The following is a 23,578-nucleotide window of genomic DNA, read 5'->3' as shown; positions in this document are numbered from 1 at the left end:
TGAGATTTGTGGTCACCATTTTGGAAAAAGCTAGTAGGTCTATTTTAGATATACCTATTTTAGGTATATCTTAATAGGTCTATGACTTTACTAGTTTTTGCCTGAGCCTGACAGCTAGCATGCATGTGAGCTAAAAGTATTGTCTGGGGAGATGGTGTCATAGTTGGAAAAAGGACTAGAATGCTGAATCAAGGATGAGAGTAGCTCCAAAATGTGGGAAAAGTATATAAATATCATTAACTGTAAACTCTGTCATTTTGATCTGGGGCCCATATTCATCATGGGAGCCTGTGTAAACTCTGCATCCCTATAGGTCTGACCTCACATTCTGTAGTCATGGCTAGGAACATTCCAGACTGCACTAATTTCAGGACCCATCTTATTCAATGGCAGAGTATGTTGTTACCCAACCTCCCTTTGGATAATGGAACAGTCCCTACCATTGTTGACCCACGTTGAGGTAAAGGTCCTATAGGGACCTGCAAAGGACTCCATTATGTTATTCCTGATGGAGAGGACCAGTGACAGTGGTGAGAGGGATCTGTTAGAGGTCTAGGCCTATCGTGTCTGGGTGGGAATCCCAGGACTCCCTGACTAGGGCCCCGGGTGATGGGGTGACCTGGTAGTGACCAAAGAGCCATCATTAAACTATGCCAGTCTCTTGCCCTTATTCAGCTTTTGTAGTCCTTACTTCTTTCTGACAAGGTTAGCAGTGGAGTGATTGAGGGAAGGGAAATAGGTAGTTGGTGAGGAGGTTATCTAGGTTTAAGTTGAAATTATTTGATTAGGTACTTTATGGTACCTTTTTTAGGTCTATTTGCTTCCTGCTTTTTTTTTTTTTGTGCACTTTTGCTTTAAGGTATATATTTTCTAACTTATGGATACATGTGTGCATATGCCCTATCTAATGGGCCTTGGTCTATATCTAGGTTTTGAGGCTTTGTTAGGAAGTGCACCACCCGGAATGGAATTAAGGAGTTCTATGAAATAGGAAAAGTCTCACCAGAATAATGAAGCTGGAGGGTTAACAGTCAACGCCTCTGGAAACAGCCCAAAGTGAAACATGCTGAGGTGGTGCTGGTTGCATTGGTTAGGTTTAGATCAGTTAGATGCAGTATCAATTGGTTTGAATTGAGAGAAGCATGCAGGAAAACAAGCTCCACCTAAGAGTTTCCAGGGCTGGGAAAAATATGGGTTTTATAGAGAATGGAGAAGGTTCCTGCTGTCTAAGGGTTTAAGAAGGCAATTAATAGTTGTTGTTATAACCAAATTATTTGTCAATTGGGTTAACTTTGAAAATCCTATTTTTAGGATTCACTGTATCATACCAGACCTCACCATAATTTGTCCTTTAATGCTATGTACATATAACTGTATCTTATAAAGTGATGTCACCAGTTGCATCAGTTCTCCCTGCTCTAAGCCATGATTTGGTGGGCTTCCAAAGTAGTCCTAGTATTGTATTGTCTTGTCTTCTTTCTTTTTTTCCCTTTCTGATAGAAGTTGAGAGACAGAGAGGTAGACATGAAAGATACAGGCAGCACTGCTTTACCTCTTCCTTGCCACTGGCGGCAGCGGCGGGGGGGGGGTTTGAACTTGGGTCTTTACACATAGTAATATATACACTGTACTTGATAACCCACTACCATATTCCCTCTTTGTTTTTATCTTGATAAACATGACTGCTTGAGTTAGCAACATGGCACGTGTGTGTGTGTGTGTGTGTGTGTGTGTAGGAGGGCAATTTTCTTTCCTTGATATCCTTTTACTTGTACCCTGTTAATAAGTCTCTTTAATAAGAAGAGCACCAGTCACAGGCATAGCTTAGTGAATTCCATAGAGAGGTTTTCTAAGTTCTTGACTATAAAACAGACACCCTTCTGTCCTCATGAATCTTTTGACCAAGCTGGAATAGAGAACACTAAAGGCCTAAGTTATGTAGAAATCATAGATGTGCTCCAAGCTACAAAGGAAAAAAATACAGTGAAGATTTCAGAAATCATGTCCGGAAGAAATATGGTTTGTTAATCCTTATTTTTTAAGCCCACAGCAGACATTGCTAATTGGTCATGGCATTCTTTCCAGTGAAATGCAGACATAACTTCAGAATCATTCTCAACACAGTCCTCTAGACAGCCATTACTAATCGGTCAGACTTGGCCTTCAGTCAGACTTGTTGGCCAACCAAAGTCTCTACCATTCCCCAGCCCTGTTTCCATCATTTCTTTTTATATACATGCTGTTCTGCCAAAGGTAGAAAGGCACAGGTCTCAAGACTCTGGCCAGAGGCCACAATGGCCCTGATGACTAACTGGTCTGCAAGAATGTCTAGGGTTCTATGCACTTGCGGATGTTGAGTGAAGACTGTGTCATCAAGAGTGTTTTCCTTCAAGCAGTAGCATCTGCAGCTGCCAGGAGCCAATCTAAATTAGTTATATTCTATTCTGAGGCTCCTTCTGAGAGGTCCAACCTGTTTATGGCAGTGCAAACTGTAATTTGTGTTATTTAAGAACTCCAATAGGAAAATCATTCTTTGTTCTCATGAGTTATTTAGGAAAGTGTATGTTTTGTTGAGTGTTTGAGGGCAGTCTTAAACTGAGGACATCACCACAAAGGCCTAGTCTCTCATTTTCTTCCCTTGGGTTTCTTCTCATGAGCTTCAGTGGAGAGTCAAAAAGAGGTGTTTTCTACTCTACCAAGATAAAACTTCCAGAAAGAGAGAAGAAAGAGCAACTTGCCTTTCAAAGCATTTTGTCAAATTGGGCAGTTTGTATAGGACTTGACTTTGGTATTTCTTTTACAGTTCAGCAAATGTTTATAATTCTTGGAGCCCCCACTGCCAGCCCTCCAGTGTATTTCATACATCATGAGCTGTGATTCAACATAAATTCTTTCCTAAGGAAACACACATTTATCATTTAATTAATGTTCTCATCTCCAAGGTTGTATTTCCATTGTGTGAAAAGATGTTTAATATTTGGGAGAATTTTCTTGAAATGATTCCTAATTATAGGTTAAATTTTTCACATCTTGATGTCTTTCTTTACTCAGCACTCTTGAGAAGTACTAGAGAAACTTTTGAACCTACTTTTTTAAAGAGTGGCTGTCTAGGAGTAAGAGGAAAGGATCATGTTTGTATTTATTAATTCTTCATCTGAGATACTTTTTGGGATAAAGGTGCTTGGAATTGAGTGAGTGTTGGGGTGGTTGGGGTTTGTACTTCTTGAACAGTCTTCAACATTCTAGGGAAGTTTCTGGCACCCAGGTTGATCTCCACCTCCAGGGTAAAGGCTTTCATACAGGTTCAAGAGAGATTTGCTCTTTATTCATATGAAGAGATAGGGTTACTCTAAGAGAAAAAAAGAATGGAAAACAGAAGATTTAAATGCAATGATGTCTGGTTTACTTGTTTTTCATCTTCTGGTGATTCTAATATAACATTTAGAGAGACAGAGAATCTGCAGAACAATTATCAAGTGTCCATGCCCTTCAGTAATGTGTAAGTTGAGTTGAATTGATTCCTTCTTAAGTCAAACAAGCTAATTTCACCAGGTGTTATCCATGGAGCATTGTGGAATTATTTAACTTAATATGTCCATATGGCTGGTACATGGGCAGAGAACCATAGCCAGTTGCCAGGACCCTGAGAACCGATGTGTCTCAGGGTTGACAGAAAATAACTTTAGTCATCATTCATTCTTATCTGAAGAATTCTAGAGAGACACACACAGGACATCCTGAGGTGGGATAGTTTCCACTGTGCACCCCCACCCGGAACTTCCCCTGAGTATTTATTAGTAAAATTATGCATTCCATTGTAAGGAATGAGTAAAATTAAAGTTTTTTAAAGTAAAGTATACATCAGGAGTAAATGTCCAAGCACAAATAACAGGTAATTATATATTACATAGATAAAGATCAAAATACATTTCTAGGGGAAGAAAACATCAGAGTAAGGGTGCTTAAAACTGTCCGTGTCCAGTGTCATTGCATCAGGTAGATTCAGTTGATGCTACAACATATTGAGTATATTCTAGTTATCCCATGCACAATTTTTACACTCTCAGGGCAGCAACCAGACATCAGAGTTATAGGTAACCATATATGGTAATATACCCCTCTCTAGCCTGTGGACCAGAATAATATCTGACATATCCAGACTTTGCCCTAGAGCAGAATTCTTGTAGTAAGGGACACAGCCTGAAAAACAGATCTCATGGCATTATTAGACAAAGGAAGGTACATGGAAGACAAACAACATATATTTTGCAAACAGAGATGCAAAGGTAACAGTCAGTAAAATGTCTAATATCATGAAGTCTGTGATTAGAAATTTCTTCAATATGTCACTTTTTTTATCTGCAAAGTGAGGATAATAAGGATACCTAATATTGGATGATTGTATTTAGATGAGTGATGCAAATAAAGGACTTAACAAAGTATCACTTGATAAATGTAAATCTTTATGATAAAAGTAAGTCTTGACATGATGTAGTTCCTACAGTTGATATTTAGATAGATAATGTTTATTCCATTTCAGCTTGGTAAATGTTTTTCAAAACTAGTGCATGATCTAATCACATCTGCAAATATTGTGGCATTAAGCCATAGTTTACTATCTCAATGCAGAAAAGTAGACAAATGTATCACATAAGTATGCATCTTTTCCCCTGTATCTACAAATAATTTATTTCTTTGCCAGTGTAATTGGAAAGATTGTTATATCTTACTTTATGGATAGACTGATCTCCTTTTTATTGTTCTTAGCATATCAGCTTCACTTTACGTACGCTATCCTTGTACATGCTTCCTGACCCATAAAGTACGGAAGCATTTCGTGTGTTCGGAAGCAAGAAACATTGACTCTAAAAACAGAACATTCTTCTAAAGGTCTTATCTTTCTGTATAGGGGGGGTTTTCAACTTTGACACAGTTGACATATTGGCTGGGTAATTTTTGTACTAGTGCATAGAAGAATGTTGAGCCACCTCCGAGTTGTCTGCCCACTAGAAATCACTTACTTTCATCCCCTTTTCTCCCCTCCACCTGGGTGGTGACATCCTTAAATATTTCCAAGTTGTCTTTGTCCAGTGGAGAGCTGTTAGCCTACAGGAAGTAGGAACTGGGCCTTCTAAGTGTTGACCTTGGGATCCAGGACAGAGACTATTAGGTCAAGCTTTGCATGCATCTGGTTACCAGACTGACCAGGCATGATGACTCCCAAAACACACTTTGTTGTACATATGATTTGTAGGTATCGTGGAGTCAGACTGCAGGTGGGATGACCAGCATTGTAACTTTCTCTGGGAAATGACGTGGTTTTGTTTTCTTCTTTACACTCTCCCCCATGTTGGTCTTTCCATTTGCCAGTGGCAGCCAAGTGAAATTTTATAGTTAACCTTAACTTCTTATATAATCACTGCTTTTTTTTTCTCTTCTCCCCACCCCCTTATTTTTCAGCTCCCTCAGGCACAAAAGGTAAACTCTTTGTCATCACATTCCAGTCATCCCCAGAACTCACAGTCGTGCATGTCTCCATGGTCGTGTGCATTGGCACTGTTTGTGACCAGTGAAATGGTTTTTCTCTTGTAATTGTAGAACCCTTAAACTGGGCAGGAGCAGAAAGATAAACACACTCAGCTGCCCACTGTTCGCCTGTTATGTCAGATTCACCAAAGAACCTTACTGTAACCACTAGTTTGTGGGTGAATTGATGCCCCACCATTTTGCTAAGAATTCTCAAATAATAGAGGTCAAAGTTAAGTTTGACACACTCCTTCAAATAGCATTACAGGTATTCTGTGGGTTACTTTCCGAGGCAGACAGATGATGTGAGTAATTAACATAGCTCAATGGTGATGGCTGCTTTCTAGATCCTCAAGCCAAATCTGAGAGAGAGAGAGAGAGAGAGAGAGAGAGAGAGAGAGAGAAAACGAACCTCTCCTTGTGTTTTCTGAATGACAAAAGCAATAGCTCCCTTGCTTGTCTCATCATCCATACCACCTGGAGAGCATTAGGACAAAGTCCTTACCATACCCTTTCACTGGTCTTCATTATCTGTTGAAGATGATCTGGTTCTACCATGTAGAATATTTTCTGTCTGGAAAGTTTCCATGTGGTTGCATTGCTGGCTTTGCTGTATAGTCCCCAAGGCATGTCATTGTATCCTATGGATGGTGGTGGTGGTGGGGAGTCACATGATGCCTGCTGTATTGTTCTTGTGTTTTTCACAAACATAAGCAAGATTTCCAAAAGAGAGAAATTTCTGGGGACCAGATGTGGTTGGTTTCATTTCAAGAGTTGAGGTAGGGCACCACCCTGAAATTTAAGCAGGACCTCCCCAGCCCTCCGGTGTGGAGTAGAGAGGATTTGGTGCCTTCTAGTTGAGAGAGCTAGCACAACTGCTCTACAAAGACAGTCTGCTCTGACCATATGGACAGCCAGAGGCCTCAAAATAATTACACAATTACTCAATGTATTTGAGATATTTAAACAAGGCGAGACATGCTAGTGTGTGACTTGGCTTGTGGTAACATTTGATTACACTTTGGTGCCATCACAAAAGGACTGAGCACTTCATTAAAATTATTTGAGCAGAGCAACAGCTTCCAGGGTAAATATATGATCAGAATTCCAGATTATTTGGAAGCTTCAGCATCTTTGATAGGTCATGCTTTTTTAATTGCCCACATTTGCAATTTCTTTGTAGAAGAGATTTAATATATCCAGTGCCTCAAGATGGACCAGTCTCAACTTACTGGCATGTATTCATCAAATTTTCACTGATGCATATACAAAAGAATTTTTGTTGTAGATGATTCTTCATGAATCTGAGGTGCCATCAGCTATGGAATTTTGAAACAAAGTTCAAAAGAAACCAACATAGAATATGGCAAGAACAAATGTTGCTGGGCCATTTATTGGCTTCTTCAATAGCACTTAGCTCATCACACTTTTCCCTTCTGTCATTATGCATTGCCTCATATGGCACAGCCGCAAAGTGGAGCATTATGTTGTGACCATGGAAAGGTCAGGAATGAGGAAGATGCTCCAGTGAAGATTGACCAGTTAATAGCCCATGGAAGAGGAATAGCGCTGCCTCCTATTCTCCAGCATAGCTGCAAGTTGTCTTCATTTCATCAAAATAGAGAAATGTTTTTTTTAAAAAAAGAGGATGGGTCCAGGCAGTGACTCATCTAGTAGATCACATGCCTTATCATGCAAAAATACCTGGGTTCAGGCCCCTGGCCCTCACCTGCAGGGGGGAAGCTTCATGAGTGGTGGAACAGTGCTACAGGTGTTTCTTCTCAATCTCTCCCTCTTTATCTCTCTTTGTATCTCACCCTCAAGGAAGGAAGGAAGCAAAGAAAGAAGGAAGGGAGGTAGGGAAAGAGTAAGGAAGGGGAGAAAGAACAAAAACAGAAAGGAATGGAGGAAAGGAGGAAGAAAAAAGGAAGGAAATGGCTGCCAGGATTGGTTCAATCATGCAGGTACCAAACTCCAGTGATGGCCCTGGTAGCACCCCAAAAAGGAGGAAAAGAAAATACTAAGTCTCTTTACTGAAGTGGATTCATAACCTTTAGGGTAGTTTCTGACCTTTCCAATTCTTCAGAGAAGTTTGACCAAAATTTCAATGTTCACTTGGCTGAAAATGAAGTGAGCTGAAGAGAGACACACTATATAGATTGAAGGTAAAAATCCCCCAGGACTGTGAGTTTCAATCAGTGATACTCATCTCTACTACATACCCTCCTCCTCCACCTTTTCAATGCTAGCAAGGAGGCCTTTATTAAAAAGGTTAAGGCTATTACAAGCAGTAATTTCTCCCATGTGTATTAGACTAGTGGAGGAAGGTGAAGGGTTACATTCTAGTCTTCATCAATTTGTGACCATGAACAAGGGACTGAACCTCTCTTAGCCTAAAGGTTCTTGCTTACTTAACATGAATGGAAGAATAACTTTCATTTTTTTTGTGAGAGCTCTTTCTCTCTTTGGTGCCTAGCATATGCTGAAAACTCATGAAAAAAAAAAAAAAAAGAGAGAGCTTTGATTAATTTGCTTGGCTTTACCCTTACTACAATCAAGAGAGCAGGACTTTGTGATGCGGGTGCTAGGGGCTCTGCTGTATTTTGTGCTCCTGACTCAAACCTAGTGAATGATCAGGAGATCACTAAAACAAGGTCTAGGGTGTGCCTCCTGTTTCATTAGAAACTCTCCTGCTTATCTGGCTCCCCCTTCTGTATCTACATGAAGTGAAAGAAATAGAAAGCTGGGGAAGATAGCAAAATGGTTATACAAAAAGCCTTTCATGGCTGAGGCACCAAACATCCCAGCTTCAATCCCCAGTACCACCATAAGCCAGAGCTTAGCAGTCCTCTGGGGAAAATAAATAAATAAATAAGTAAGCAAGTAAATAAATAAATAAATAAAATGCAATAAATAGAAATTGGACTTGAAAACCCAACAAAGAAGAGGCTTTCAGGAATAAGTGTTTTGAAAGATTTCATCCCAAAGTATTAGATATTGCCCATCCATGGATATGAATCATTTAAAAAAATAATTTTACTTTCAATATATTCATGTTTATTTATTATTTATTGAGTAGAAGTAGAGAGAAACTGAGATTAAGGGAGGAGGATCAAAAGGGAATGAGAAAGAGAGATACCTGCAGCACTGCTTCACTGCTTATGAAGATTTCACCTTGCAGGTAGAGAACTGGGGCTTGAACCCACAGACTTGATTCTAATGAGCCCCTTCCAAGCCCCAGAATTTGTTGTTTGGGGTTAAGAGGGAGGCATCTCCAGCAGTTATGTCTTTGTGTTTGGCCTGCTTCTCACATGAGGTCATGAGTGCGTATGTTGGGCCATATGGTGTCTGCATTTGTGCTGTGTTTTTGTTGGAACTTCTCTTTGTATCATCTTCAACTGTTTTTTTTTTCCTATAAATCTTTTAGATGATTATTTCTCTGTAAACATGCTTATTTTAATCTCCCAGTTGATCTACAACTAAAAATGTCCCATTTGGGTGTCCTTCTTTTGTGTATCAGTCATTAATGATTGCCGGCTGTAAGTTATTTCTTGCATGGCTATATTTGTGTGTGTGTGGTAAGTGCCTTAAATTTTTTTTTATTATCTTTATTGGATATAGACATCCAGAAATTAAGAGTGTAGGGAGAGATAGAGAGAGAGAGAGAAAGAGAAACACCTGCTTCACCACTTACAAAGCTTTTCCCCTGTAGGTGGGGACCAGGGGCTCGAACGTGGGTCTTTTCGCATTGTAACATGTGTGCTCAACCAGGTGTGCCACCACCCAGCCTGTATTTTTTAATTATTATCTCCTACAACTTCTCTTAGCATTTTTATTTTCTTCCCCCCCCCCCCACCACTCTGTGGTCCTGTAGCAGAGCTCAGTGTCAGGCAGCGGCCACTCAGCCTGTGGACAACACCGTGGCTGCGGTTCTCTCCCCCCGCAGACGGATGGGCGGCGACACCTGCCGTCTGCGCCCCTGTGGCGGCGGCGGGGCTGCATTTCTATTTTCTAAAACAATAATTTGCAAAGAAGGAAAAAGAAACCTGTAATTATAAGCACCTCCAAGATAATAAATACAATTATGAATTTCATCCTTTGCTGTAACATTGGGGCAGATGCTTAATATTTTCACCAAATACATAGGCAGTTTTTGAAATCATAATTAAAAGTCATGCAATGGGCAGGGGTAGATAGCACAATGGTTATGCAGAGACTATCATGCCTGAGGCTCTGAAGTCCTGTATTTAGTCCCATGCTCTACTATAAACCAGAGCTGATAGTTTTCTGGTAATAAATAAATAAGTAAATAAATAAAAGTCATATAACAAGGGCCAGATGGTGGTTCATCTTGTAAAGAACACACATTGCCACAAAGAATACCCAGGTTCAAACTCCTGGTCCTCACAGGGGTGAAGCTTCCTGCGCTGTGGTGCTGAAGGTGTCTCTCCTCCTCCATTTTCCTCTTCTCTCTCTCTCTCTCCTTCTACCAGAGAAAAAGGAGGGGGAAATGACCACAGGCAACGAGCTCCAGTAATAACTCTAGTGGGGATAAAAATGTAGCAGTAGGATCCCATGCCTTCAAGCCATTACAAATCTGTTCTTTTAAGTGGAAATTGAATCCATTTTTCTAAGTAGACTGTTAGTCTTGAGTTCAACAGTGAGGAAAAATCCATCTGTGAAAAAGGTTTGCCTTTTTTCCTTCATGGTATTCTGATTTCTGGGGGGGGGGGGGGGAAATCCTATCTGGGAGATCCCATTTTATATTTATAACAACAGAATTACCCAAAGACATTTGCAAATGTATATTCAATCGTCATACGTACATGGCAAAAAGTAGGCCGTTGCTCAAACTGCATGTTCATTCAAGTAATTTCTGGCTATAGAAAATAAACATCAGTTGTTCATCGCATGATTAATTTAATCACTGCAGAGTGGAGCCTGAAATTTTTAAAGACAGAAGGGTTCTTTGGGGAATTCCAAATTTGACTGTTTATATAAGTTAACTTTTCCACACCCTCCTACTCCCTTCCCTTCACTGTGTGTTGCCTTCCCACAGCCTGGGAGTTTGTCAAAGCCATTTCCTTGGAGTTTTTGTAGGTGTGCTCTGTTCTGCCTGGCACTATATTAATCTCAGCCTGAGAATTCTGAGCAGGCATAAGCATTTTTCTCCAAACCATAGTTAAAGAAAACCACATCTCTAATCCTGTTTGGAGCAGCAACTGATGCATTTAGGGCTGCACCTTATGGCAAAAATAAGATCCCTGTTTAATAGCCCAGTCTCCTGTTTTGTTTCCTGTTAGGAATAGCTGAACTTGCCTTCTTGAACAAGCACAGCGGGGGTTCAAGATCTGTTGTTCTACGCCTGCTGTGATATTCTGTGCTGCTTAACTTGCATGTGGACTCAGGAGTGCATAAATTAGCTTCTTAAATGGAGTTTGATTTTTTTTTCTTATAGAAGGGGTTGTTTTGTTACTTTATCCCCCCTCTATGTAAGTGGGTTCCTGTACTTCACCTTTTCTTTTTTTCCTTGTTTGTATATTTAGGAGGCAAAATGCATTCAAGTTTATCTGAAGTCTGTTCTCCTTCTCTCTGCCTTGTTCTTTTAGGTACTAATTTGTATATGTAGAATTTGGCCTGCTCTTATCTCAGTGTAATCAGATTTGAGCTATTGTGGGACATCATTTATCATTCTTCGCCTCATTTAATTTCTGTATGTTGAAATGTTGAATTAACTGTCACTGAACATAGAAAAGTGAAAGTTCTCAAAGCTGCTGTATTCTCAGGACTGATCTAGGAATTTTAATGTTTCATTACAGTTATATAATCAGCCAAATCAATGCAAATAAAGTGCAAAAATGAGAGGTGATAACTGTTTACATTTGGTTCTGGTTTATGACTCATTTGTTTTTACCTTTACTTGATTTGTGTGTAAACTGTTATAGCTTGTTTGGATAACCTTTTTTCCTTACTTCTCATTTACTGTTTTATAAGAACATATTTTTACATCTTTCATATCCCAAGCTGGGCCTGCTAAGTATTGACTGTACTAAGTGCCTGAATATTGATAGCAACAAAATGGGCTACAGCTTACATTACTAGATTTATTTTGTAAAGAAGGTACAGGAGATAGAAACCAGAGTTAAGTTCAATTATATCATTTCTTCCCATGGCCGTGCTGCACGTAGAACTCTATGAACATTTGAGTTAAAACATATTGCTTAAACAATGATAATCACAGAAGTAGATTGTTGTGTCTCTGGTGAAGATTTGAGTATATCTGTACTGAGAAAGGAAGGTAAACTGCAAATTTCATACCCATATGAGTCTTGGGCAATCTCCTTCCCATGTCCCTTCCCAGTTCTCGTGTTTGAGACTCTTTTGACAGCAGACAAATGAACAACCAGCTATTTCACCAGCAAAGTGGGTATACTCAGAAACAACAATGAAAAGCAGTTCATAATATGTGATCTCACCTGCACACATCCCGCATCCCGCATCAAGAGAGAGTTCTTTCGTAGTGTGTGTGTGGGGGGTGCTGTTAAAGATTGAGAGTTCATTGGCAGAAACTGGGAGTTGAAAGGGTAGTAGTTTTTCATTTACTGGGCTATGGTCTTTTCTCATTGTTTGGACTGTGACTGGACAAAGGAGAGTTTCCTCCTGCCTCCCATTGGTACTGTAAAGTAGCATCACTGCCTGTCAGGGATGAGGGCCTTGTCTCTCCTGGCTGCATTGTGTAGTATGTACCAAATGTGTGAGAACACTCTTCTCTTCAAAATCCAGTTAAATGAGATTGAATGAGATTTCTGATTATCAATTACCACAGGAATGTAAGTTGATGCAGGCAAAACCCTGGAATTTAAAGTGCTTGGCTTCTCAGTAGTGAGGTGACCCAAAGAAGAACATGGAGACTAGCTGAAGCTAGTTCTCTAGACTAGAGAACACCTTTTGGGAGCAGGATGTTTGAATCTCTTCTAATATTATTTATGATAATAATTATTAAACAACTTCATAATGTGTCTTAGAAAAAGAATTTATATGTTTCTTATATATTTGAATTTTTGTATCATTTAGGTACTGTTTTATGAGGGGAAAAATCAGGTTAACTGACCATAGGGATTCAATTTCATATGGAAAAAGTGGAAGTTCTTTGTTTACATGTTTTTAACTGCCATAACATTAGACATTAAAATTAGTAAAAACATTTATCAAGAACTCACATCATGCTGTGAACAATACTTCTTTTTTTTGGAAAGTTTAGTCTATATTGGTCAGTGGTATGCAGTTTTATTTATAATGAGGAAAAGAAGAGTCAAAATACCCAGAATAGGAAAGTAGGATAAAAAATTACTAACAGTCCCATAGACAGGATGTTAAGAAGTCATTACAAAATTATGGATCAAAATATTATTTAATAATGTAAAAAAAATTCTGGTCCATCAAAAAAATCTCACTTGGATAGTGTGCTGCTTTGTAATGTTTGCAACCCAGGTTAGAGCCTAGTCCCTACCATGTTGAAGGAAGCTTCATTGCTGTGGTTTCATGCCTTTTCTCTCTGCCCCTGCCTTTCTATCTGAGAAAAATCCCAGAGTAATGAAATCCTAGAGATGGTCACAAAAATTCATTTTTCTCATTTTTTCAATCAAAATATAAAATTCTATGTGTGTTATGTTCTTACTTTGTGTATATATACACATACATGCATATATACAAAAATTATTGGAAAAATATATGAACATCTTCAATACTACATATGCCCTAGTATTAGCAGAATAAATATTTAGCTGTTCTTCCTCCTTCTCCTCCTTCTCCTCCTCCCTTTTCTCCTTTTCCTTTTTCTTCTTCTCTTCCTTCTTTTTCTTCTCCTCCTCCTCCTTCACTTTTTTTTACCAGAGCACTGCTTATCTCTGGCTTATGATGGTGAGGGGGATTGAACCTGAGACTTCAGAGCCTCAGGTATGAGAGTATCTTTGCATAACCATTATTCTATCTACCCCCCACCCATATCATTATTATTTTTTTAATTCTTAATGCTACTTTTCAAATTTTGTACAATGGACCTGTATCATTTTATAAATAATTAATTATATTTGTATCCAAATTCATTAATTATAAAACATTTAGTGGGATTACTAACAATAGTTAGTCAACAGTTGTCTGCCAAGCCCTATTCTTTCTAGAAATAAATAAACAAAAAAGTGGGAAATTGAGACTCAACTGTGGAAACACACAGTCACAATACTTTGATTCTTAGTATAGACAGTTCCAATTAGAAGGATGTTGTTTTATAAATGACAGGTGTTCTTGCATAGGACACATTTAAAATCCACCTTTGTTTATTGATCAGCTTTATTTCCTAGCAGAGACCGTATTTGATTTTTAGCTTAAATATAACCCATGTCAGAAGCATAAAGCAATATTGACCTGACCCTGAGAAATCCATCAAGTGGTAGAGGATGAGTTCAGATCCTTAGGGTCACCTACCTTCACTCCCTGCATCTCTCAGTTGGAAGTATCGAGTGTGCTGCTTATGCCTCTATGCAGGGCAGGTTGAAAGAAGGGTTACCTTGACTTAAAAGTGGGAGAAGAGCTGGTGTGAATGGCACTGGATAAAGTTGCTATGTGGAGAGTGCACAGTCCTTCATATGTGGAGAATGAAAGGTGTTCACTCTTGTGGACAGAAAAAATGGACATTTCTGAAGACCACCTTCAGTACTAGATGGATGGGATGTGAGGTTGACATTTCCCCCTGAAAACCCTCCTTTATAACTTCAGACCCAGGGCACTGTCACCATGAACCCTGATTTTCTTAATGTCATAAGTGGCTGGGAAGCATTCCTTGTGTAGGAGTTTCCTGAGAAGTGTGTGAATAATTCTTGCTAGAGTCCCTCCACCATGAATTACCCTACTAGAGGTGAGGTTGACTGTGGCAGGAGCAAAACTCATACTGATAATGCTAATATATTTATATCATGTTTAATAGACATGAATGTGATACCAACTGAGCAGACATGGTTGTGAAACACTGATGTCCTTTTGAAAATCAGACATATATGAGTCAAAACAAAGGAATTAAAATTGTTTTATTACACTAGTTTATATCTCCAAATAATTATATAAATATAAACCTTCTTCTTTCCATATAAAAAAGAAGATAGAACATTGAGTAAAATTTGTTCTAAAATCTCAGTGAATTGGAATAGCCTAGTCTTAAAGTCAACATAGATCACATTCAGCCTAGGTCCTCCTGGACAGGACATTTTGGGAACTCAGATTTCCTCCCTCCTGTATATAGTTTTGTATGTCATTTCTACAGATTCTAAGGAAAACTTAAGATCACAAAATTGGTTGCCATATTGAGATCCCTTCTGTATTTACAGAAAAAACTTAGAACACAGTAGCCATCACTTGACATGTTGTATGTTTCCTGAAAAAATGTAGCATATGAATTTATGCTTCATTGGTCAAGATCTTAGTCAAGTTCATTGTCAAGATAACTTCATAGAATCTCTTAATTAAGCAAAGAATTAGGCAACCCAGAACATGTGGACGAATCAGAAATGAGTAGTTTTATAACTGTATTATCTATTAATTTGAAGAGGAAGCACATCAGAATGCCGTTCCTAACACATGGCTAACCCAAAACCAATGCAATTCAATAACAAGTTTGAAAACTAAGTCTGTGTCAAAGTATGACTCTAAGTGAAATCTGTACTAAATCACCACTGATAATTTTTCACTTGACTTCATAGTTTCTTACAGGAGGGGATTTCCTGTGAGGTAGATACAGTAGTTGCATATCATTATTTACTCAAAAGAAAACAAGCAAACACACAAACACACAGTATATTCATAGGAGTAGACTTTTCTTTCTTTATTTTTTCAAGGCATATTATTTTTTAAACATTTATTTGTTTCCTTTTGTTGCCCTTATTGTTTTAGGCATATTATTTTGATACAAGCAACAGTAACTTTTGTCAACAGAATTTGTCTGCCCATATTGTTTCTGCACATTTAAATTTGAAAATTGGCCATTTTAACGAAGCAACCACCTTTTTAGTTTTCCTTAGTAAAACAAAGTTGCATATTTGTTGGTTTAGTCATAGTGTAGCTGTTCGATCCTTTTCCCACTCATGTTATTCACTGGTCAAACCCTCAATTAATGGATGTATAATCCTTACAAACCCAAATGTAGCCCAATTCTATGAAAACTGGAGAGATGGATCTGTGAGAACTTCCCGACATCCCATGCCAAAGGATTCAACTGAGATGACCCTTTGGGGAAAAGCTGGAGCAGTTGTGCAATCATGCAAAGCTACTAAGAAGTTCAAAGCAGAAAACTGGATGTTTATCCCTTCCAATTAACTAGAAAGATTTTGAAAAACCCAACCTAGTTTCATGAGGGATAAAAAAAAGTCAGACAAAAGACTAATGCCATGGTATGGATTTTCTTTTTCCAGAAATGACTCATGGAGTTGAACCACTTGCTGAGTCATGAGCCCTGTGTCCCTGGATTGGACTCATTCTGAATGTTTGTCCAGACCTGAGGCACATTTAGAGGATTTGGAGATTGGCTGCACCCAAAACATCTGACCATTCTTCTACTAACTCCTTCTCCCCTAAGTACTCCCTTCCCAAACTGTATCCTTCCTAACTTGGTTACACATTTACACTTGCAGTGAACATCCACTCCACAGTTACTTTCTGAAGCATATTGTTCAGTGACTAAAGTCAAGATGTTCTATCATGTGATGAAGGTGAAATGAGTTAAAATTATATTTATGTAACTCAGCTGGTGAAGTTTAAATTTTGAAGAGCAGCAGGTATATTTCAGAGAGGCTTATGAGCTCTCTCTAGTCTAAAGTGATCCTTGGAAGATCAGTTGTACTTGCTGAATGTGTCAGGCACTGCAGTAGCCTCTTTACTTTTTAAAAATATTTATTTATTTATTTATTGGATAGAGACAGCCAGAAATGGAGAGGGAAGGGGGAGATAGGGAGAAGGACAGAGAGACACTTGCAACCCTGCTTCACCACTCATGAAGCTTCCTTCCCCCCCCCCCCCCCGCAGGTGGGGACTGGGGGCTCAAACTCGGGTCCTATTGCACTGCGACATGTGCACTCAACCAGGTGCGCCACCCACCAGGCCCCAACTCTTTACATTTTAATTCTACTCAGTCCTCTCAAGGACTCTGGGTGGAGAGTTCCTCTTCTAGGGATTATTTAGTTGTCTCTTTCACCTCACTCTTGCTTCCGTAAGGTGTAAAACATGGAATTTGCCTTTGTACTTCAAAAAAAGAAAAAGCAAAAGAAGAGTCTGAGGGCACAGTGATTTGTTATGAGCCCAAAGATAAGGAGGAGTAAGGCCCACTCCCCTCCCTGTTGTCCTCTGTGGCCTGGATCAAGGTACTTTGCTCTTTTATCTTCAGTGTTTGCACTTGTAAAATGGGCAGAGACATTTAGCAGGATCAGAAAGAAGGCAGTATATTTAAATACTTAATGTATTATTTGATAATAGCAACCTGTATTTGTAAATAGAAATGGATGGGTGGGTGGACAGAAGAAAGAATGGAAAAGTAGAACTATGGATAAATGTAACTTACTCAGCACACTTGAGTAACCCTCTGGATAGTTAATTGAGGTCTCTCTACTTCTGTGGCTCCTTTCTCTTCTTTTTACTGCTTTCCAGGAAGTCATGGTATTAAACTGTTAAGATGTTTTGTTTTGTTTTATTTATTTTTTATTTATTTATTTTTTTACCTCTGTGACACTAGCTGGCCATCATAAACTTTCTGTCCCTATTAGTAGTGACAGCATATTTCAACCGAACTTTCCCAGCACCATCTGTTGAAGAGGCTCTCTTTTCTTTCTCCATTTAATATTTTGGGTCCCCTTGTCAAAAATTAAATGTCCATAGGTGTGGGAGTAGTGGCAACACAGAAGTACCAACTTGTAGAATCTCCTTACACCAAATCTGACCACATTGTTGCTAGCACAATGCACAGAGACAGGAAGTTCAGGATCCATAACAGAAAGTGGGGCATAGGACATAAAAGACAAAGTTAGTTACAGAGTCTTAATCAGATTCTGGTCCTAAGTCTCTGTGACTCCTTTTCCTGTCTGGGGCTCATTTATAGAATGAATAAAAGGGCAGCATTGGAATAAATCCACCCAAGGATCATTTGCTGAGCTCTTTCCTAGGCAGTAGGTTCTGTGTTAAATGCTATGGATAAAAAGTGGATTTGCTCCTTGCTTCTTTCCTTGGCGTTCATGGGTTTTCCAGAATACTTAGCTTTTCTTCTAGTCACAGTGCTTAGTGACTTTTCTGTATTAATGGTTTGCACAGTTTTGGTCCTAGATGGTATCTTAGGTTGTAGAGTAAATATGATTATCTTTGTAGTGAGGTTTGAGAACATCTGGTTCCCATTTCCACTTTGTTAGGGAAGATTTTTATGGAGGAAGCAGCATTTCAGGGGGTCTTTAAACAGGGGGAAAGTTTTGTCCCAGGGCCCCAAAGCTCAGACAGTTGGCTGTGTTTTTAAGCATCTATTTGGGAAGTGTCTAAACTACGTTTGTGAAAATGTAAATGTTCAGCTGTACTGGAAGTGTCAGTTACGTGTCATAGATATTCATCATATTTTATGAAAACTGGTCAAAATCTATTGTCCTCTGGTCATTCATTAATTTGGGAGCATTCTTAGAAAAATAACCATGCTATGCTCTAGTAAACAAAGAATGCAGTTTCCTAAAAGAGCTTTCTGATAAAATAATATGTGATATTCTCTTACCTGTGCTACAGATATGTGCCCTCTCTCTAGATGCTTATTTACAAAACAAGTCCCCTGATTTGATCACTGCCATCTTAGAAACACTAGAAAAGAAAAAAAAAAAAGGAAGCAGAACACAACTTTGCTTGAATAATAACTTTGTTAGAAGAAAAAGCACTTTGGGATTCTCATAGTGATGTTTCAACATTATCGCCCACAAAATTATCTTTGGGTTATTAAAAGGAGAAAGGACATTCAATAATTTAATCCATACAAGCTGCTGTTACTGTCCAAAGAAGGATACCTGTTTACTTTTACATTTAGACAACTTTAAAAAATAATGTCTCTTAAGAAGTCAGGATGTTCAAATAGCAATGACTCAGTAAAAAGGGAAAATTTCTTGTCTGAAAATAATATGACATCTGGGCCACACCCTTAAAAGCTTACAGTCCAGAAGACAATCAAATGCAAAGCAAGGAGCCAAGTTACTTGAAAGTTTACATTTTTTTATTCTTATTCTCCACTGCTATGCTCCTAATGATGCCTTATCTTATTTAGGGGTCAGACATCTTATAGAAAAGTTGAAAAGTGCTAGTTGCAAAATAAGAGTCTAGACAATGGTTGGTGTTCTTAATTTGCCTAGTTTGTTTGCCACCAGGGTTATTGCTGGGACTCAGTACCTGCATGATAATTCCATTGTTTATGGTGGCAGTGCCCCGCCCCCTTTTTTCACAGAGACAGAGAAATAAGCAGAGAAAAAGAGGGAGAGAGAAATGAAGAGAGAAAAAAGACACCTGCAGCATTGCTCCGGTGCTTTGAAGCTTCTTCCTAGGAGGTGGGGATTAGAGGCTTAAATGCTGGTCTCTGCATATGGTAAAATATGCTCTCTATGGGGTGTGCCCTACCTGACCCCTATCTAGATTTTTTTAGAAGATATTTTATTTATTTATTAATGAGAAAGATAGGAGGAGAGAGAGAAAGAATGAGACATCACTGATACATGTGGTGCTGGGGATTGAACTTAGGATCTCATACTTGAGAATCTAATGCTTTATACACTGTACCATCTCCTGGACCACCCTTATCTAGATTTCTCAAGGAAATTCATTCATCTGAGTAACGTCATAGAAGACAGATTTTTCTCAGTGCTTACGCTGAGTTAGTTCTTTGATTGAGTATAATAATATTGAGTATAATAATATTATTGGTGTTGCATCTGGTTGAGCTCTCACATTACCAGGCATAAGTACCCAGGTTCAAGCCCCTAGTCCCCACCTTTTCTGTGAGCTTACATTTACCAATGACCTGGAAACACCCAAGGACCATCTCTGGGTCTCACGTGGACAGGATGAGAACAGATGACACTCATGAGCTCCAGTTTCCTTACCCCAAGGGGGTAGAATGATGGGTGGCAGAAAGTTATCAGAAGAACACTTTGTGCAAATCACTTGGTGAAAATACCACGGAGACCAGCAGTGAAAAATAGATCTGGAAAGGGGTACATGACTCCACAGGGTAGGGAAAAAGCTGCACCGATCTTTTATTCCAGACCCAGAGTCTGTATACTCACCCACTTGCAATATCTGCCCACTTCCTCTCCCCCAAACCTCTTGTCCCTTGCACCCTCACTTCATCCCTTATCCTCTGTACTGGAAACAAATATGAGTGAAAGTGTCTAGTGAGAACCATATTTGATGATCTGTTTTGACTTTGTGCTTGGGCTATAGTTAGAAGCTCCTTATCTCTGGAGACAGATCCTCTGGTGATGATGCAGGGCACACACTGGTGATGCACACTGAACTGTGGAAAACAAGTCCTGGGTGGGGCATTTTATGCCTGATCAAGGAACACAGTATTAGCATCATCTGCTTGGCTAATGTGAACATCATCTGACTCTGAATTTTACTCCCATGTTATTTAGAACTGCACAGCTGGTAGTGAAAATCATGAAATTTGTGGGCTATTTAAACAGTGGCTAGTTTTAAACAAGAAGATTTATACATTTATACAAATATAAAATTTTATTCATTAGCTTAAGAAACCATTTTGATGTGAGAAAGGAAAGAAGAGTGGCTTGGGACAGGAATAGATAGTCAATAAAATGTTCTTGAATCACCACTGAGCAATTTATTTGTCTTTTTCCTATATGACTGAAACTTACTAGGAAGGACATCCCCTTAGACTACCCAATAGCATATGTTTACAATGTCTATTGATGTCTACAAATAAATACTTCTATTTTTTAAATCCTGTTTTGCATAAAGATGCAATTGCTTGTTCTATTAAACAAACTGTGGTAACACTTTGACATGGATGCTCTTAGGGTAAAAATTTATATTCTGGGATAAATATGTTGTATTACATTATCAGTATTTTATAGTCCTTCATATTAAGAGCTTTTAAACTAGTAAAATTATTCTTTTTAAAATTTTTTAAATTTATTATTGGATAGAGACACAGAGAAATTGAAAGGGAGAAGGAAATTGAGGGGGAGGGAAACAGAGAAATACCTGCAGTCCTGCTTCACTACTCATGAAGCTTTCCCCCTGGATGTGGGAACCAGGGGCTTGAACCTTGGTCCTTGCTCACTGTAGTGTGTGCACTTAACCAGGTGCGCCACTGCCTACCCCCCCAAAGTCTTCAAAACTGTTTGTTTGCTTCTAATTTTTGTTTTCATTTCTTGCAAGTTCAAGTGTTTAAGTTCTGTAGATTCCATGTGTGAGTGAAACCATTCAGTCTTTCATCTCTTATTTCACTAAGGATATCACCTTCAGTTTCTTTTTTAAAAAATTATTTTTATTTATTTATTTACTCCCTTTTGTTGCCCTTGTTATTTTATTGTTGTAGTTATTATTATTGTTGTCATCGCTGTTGGATAGGACAGAGAGAGATGGGAGAAGACAGAGAGAGGAAGAGAAAGATAGACACCTACAGACCTGCTTCACCGCTTGTGAAGGGACTCCCCTGCAGGTGGGGAGTCAGGGCTCCAACCAGGATCCTTACGCCCCTCCTTGCGCTTTGCACCACCTGTGCTTAACCCTCTGTGCTACTGCCCGACTCCCTTCACCTTCAGTTTCTAAATCGACAGATGACTGAATAAAGAAGTTATGGGATATATACTATATAGAATAACTTCCAGGAATCAAAAAAGATGATATTGTGTCCTTTGGAGCAAAATGGCTGAAACTAAATATGTTTTTATTGGCAAAACTCATACTTTGAAAATGTCTTCTTTCCCAGGACTTTGTGCCTGTAATTTATGATGAGCACCACTAGATGGCGGCAGTGTCCTTTCATGGGATGCAGATTATGTTGCTCCCAAGTGTTGGAAGTAAAGCCGCAGAAACATAGTTCTGTATTCCCAAATATGTATACACACACATAACAGATTAATATTCTACTAACAGTGGCAATGTTAATTGACTTTTATAAGAAAAAGTATACAAATATGAGAGGACCAGAAAAGAAATGCGTGTGAGGAGAGTTAGTTGACCTTTGTTCCTGGCTTTGAGCTACTCTCTTCCAGAAGGGACTCCTTATTTGGCCACAGCCTCAACCTGGAATGTGAGGTGAAGTCCCCAGTGCCAAGCAGGTCTGTTGAGTACTCTACTGCAAACACCACTGGCAGTCCTCTAAAGCTCTGTCAGGTGCCACCCTTCACTCTCCCCAGTGCCTGCTTAGGATCAAGCATCCTGCTCACATGCTTTCTCAGAGTTTGGTACTCACCTTGATGGACCTTCAACAGTGGGAGTTCAGAAGCAGGAAGCATAGCTGATATCTTGTTACAATGGAGTAATCTATCCAAGCAGCACCAGAGCCAACCAACCCCAGACTGCTGGGGCCCTGGACTGCCTGCAGTGTCTCACTTCCTGGCTGCTGCTGCTGCTGCTGCTGCTGCTTCTCCTTCTCCTCTTCCCCTTCTACCTCCTCTTCCTCCTTCTTTTTCTCTCCCCTTTTCCCCTTAGCCCCTCCATTTTTTTCCCCTTCTCCCCTCTTCCCCTCCTCTCTTTTTTTTATTTATAAACAGGAAATATTGACAAAACCATAGGATTTCTCCTCTTATTGCAAACAGGGTTATCTCTGGGGATTTGGTGCCAGAACTATGAATCTCCCACTCCCAGTGGCCTTCTTTGTTTCTTCCTATTTTATTTGATAGGACAGAGAGAGTAATAGGGGAGGGGGAGATTATGAGGGGATAGAAAGTTATACACCTGCAGTCTTGCTTCACTGCTTGTGAAGCATTTCCCCTCTGCAGGCAGGAAGCAGGTTCTCAAATCAGGGGACTTGCACACCATAATATGTGTGCTTAACTTCATGGAACACTGCCTGGCCCCCAATTCCTGACTTCTGTCTCTGTGGATCCTTGTGTCTCTACCCCATTATAGTCCAAATTAGACTCTGCTTCTGTGACTTCTTACTCAGGTCCTTTGCTCAAAGAAGCCATCTGATTGTTCATTATAAAGGTTTTGCACAAATTTCTGATGGCAGTGACTTTATGATAAAGCACTGTCACTTCCCAAATTTTTGTCTATTGTCATTCAATATGTGGCCTTGGAGTCTTGTTTTTCCCTTTGATCTTTCTGACCAACAAATGTGTCTTCTATGACAACCCAAGCATGGGTTATACATGGCACTTCAGGCCACCTTAGTAGACATCTAGAGGCACTTTCACATGTGTAACCTCACTGTCACAACAGCCACAGTCAAGCTATTCTTTTTAAAATTTATTTTCCAGAGCCAGGATCTCACATGTGCACAACCCTACTATTTCTGAGCTGCTTTCATCATCCAAGGAGACAGAGATATAAATAGAAGTGGAGTAGACACTGAGGGCCTTGAACCTGGGGAGACATGCATGGAAAGATATCCACCCTATCCAGTGAGCTATCTCTACAGTCCAAGCTCTTCTTTTAACAGGATCACAACTCCAGTCCATGCTCACAAACCCTATCCATCATCAGGGCAGAAAGAAAACAACTGGTTGCCTGGAATAACCTGGCAATGAAAAAAGTATGGATTGAGTTTATCTTAAGGATGAAGGCATCTAGGAACTGAGACCATCCACCCCATTGGTCTTACTGCTTCCCTTTCTGCTTCTTCCCCTTATCTCTTTCTCTCTCTCTTTCTCTATCTCATTTCTCAGCCCCTCTCTTTTTCTCTGCCTTCACACTTTAAGTTACTTTCTCTTTTCTCTAAGTTGCTTTTCTGTGGGGATGGAACTTCATCATCAGGCTTGCCTTCTAAGGTAAATTTCCCAAAGGAAATTAGTTTTTCCAGTTAGCTCTA

General features: G+C 39.3%; 1 protein-coding gene across 3 annotated transcripts in view; it reads left to right on the top strand.

Moving 5' to 3' along the window:
• The window catches only part of CACNA2D3 (calcium voltage-gated channel auxiliary subunit alpha2delta 3), a 1,089,122-nt gene that overhangs the window by 793,871 nt on the left and 271,673 nt on the right, over positions 1-23,578 (top strand). For all 3 annotated transcript variants that reach the window (XM_060203105.1, XM_060203104.1, XM_060203106.1), the window contains exon 14: positions 5,461-5,478. In XM_060203105.1, coding sequence (XP_060059088.1) covers positions 5,461-5,478 — 18 coding nt within the window. The remainder of the gene's footprint in view (positions 1-5,460; positions 5,479-23,578) is intronic.

The sequence above is a fragment of the Erinaceus europaeus genome, chromosome 12 (assembly GCF_950295315.1).
Source record: "Erinaceus europaeus chromosome 12, mEriEur2.1, whole genome shotgun sequence".
NCBI classification, from domain to species: domain Eukaryota; kingdom Metazoa; phylum Chordata; class Mammalia; order Eulipotyphla; family Erinaceidae; genus Erinaceus; species Erinaceus europaeus.
Note: the sequence above shows the minus strand (reverse complement) of the source record. Positions and strands in the feature narration are given on the sequence as shown.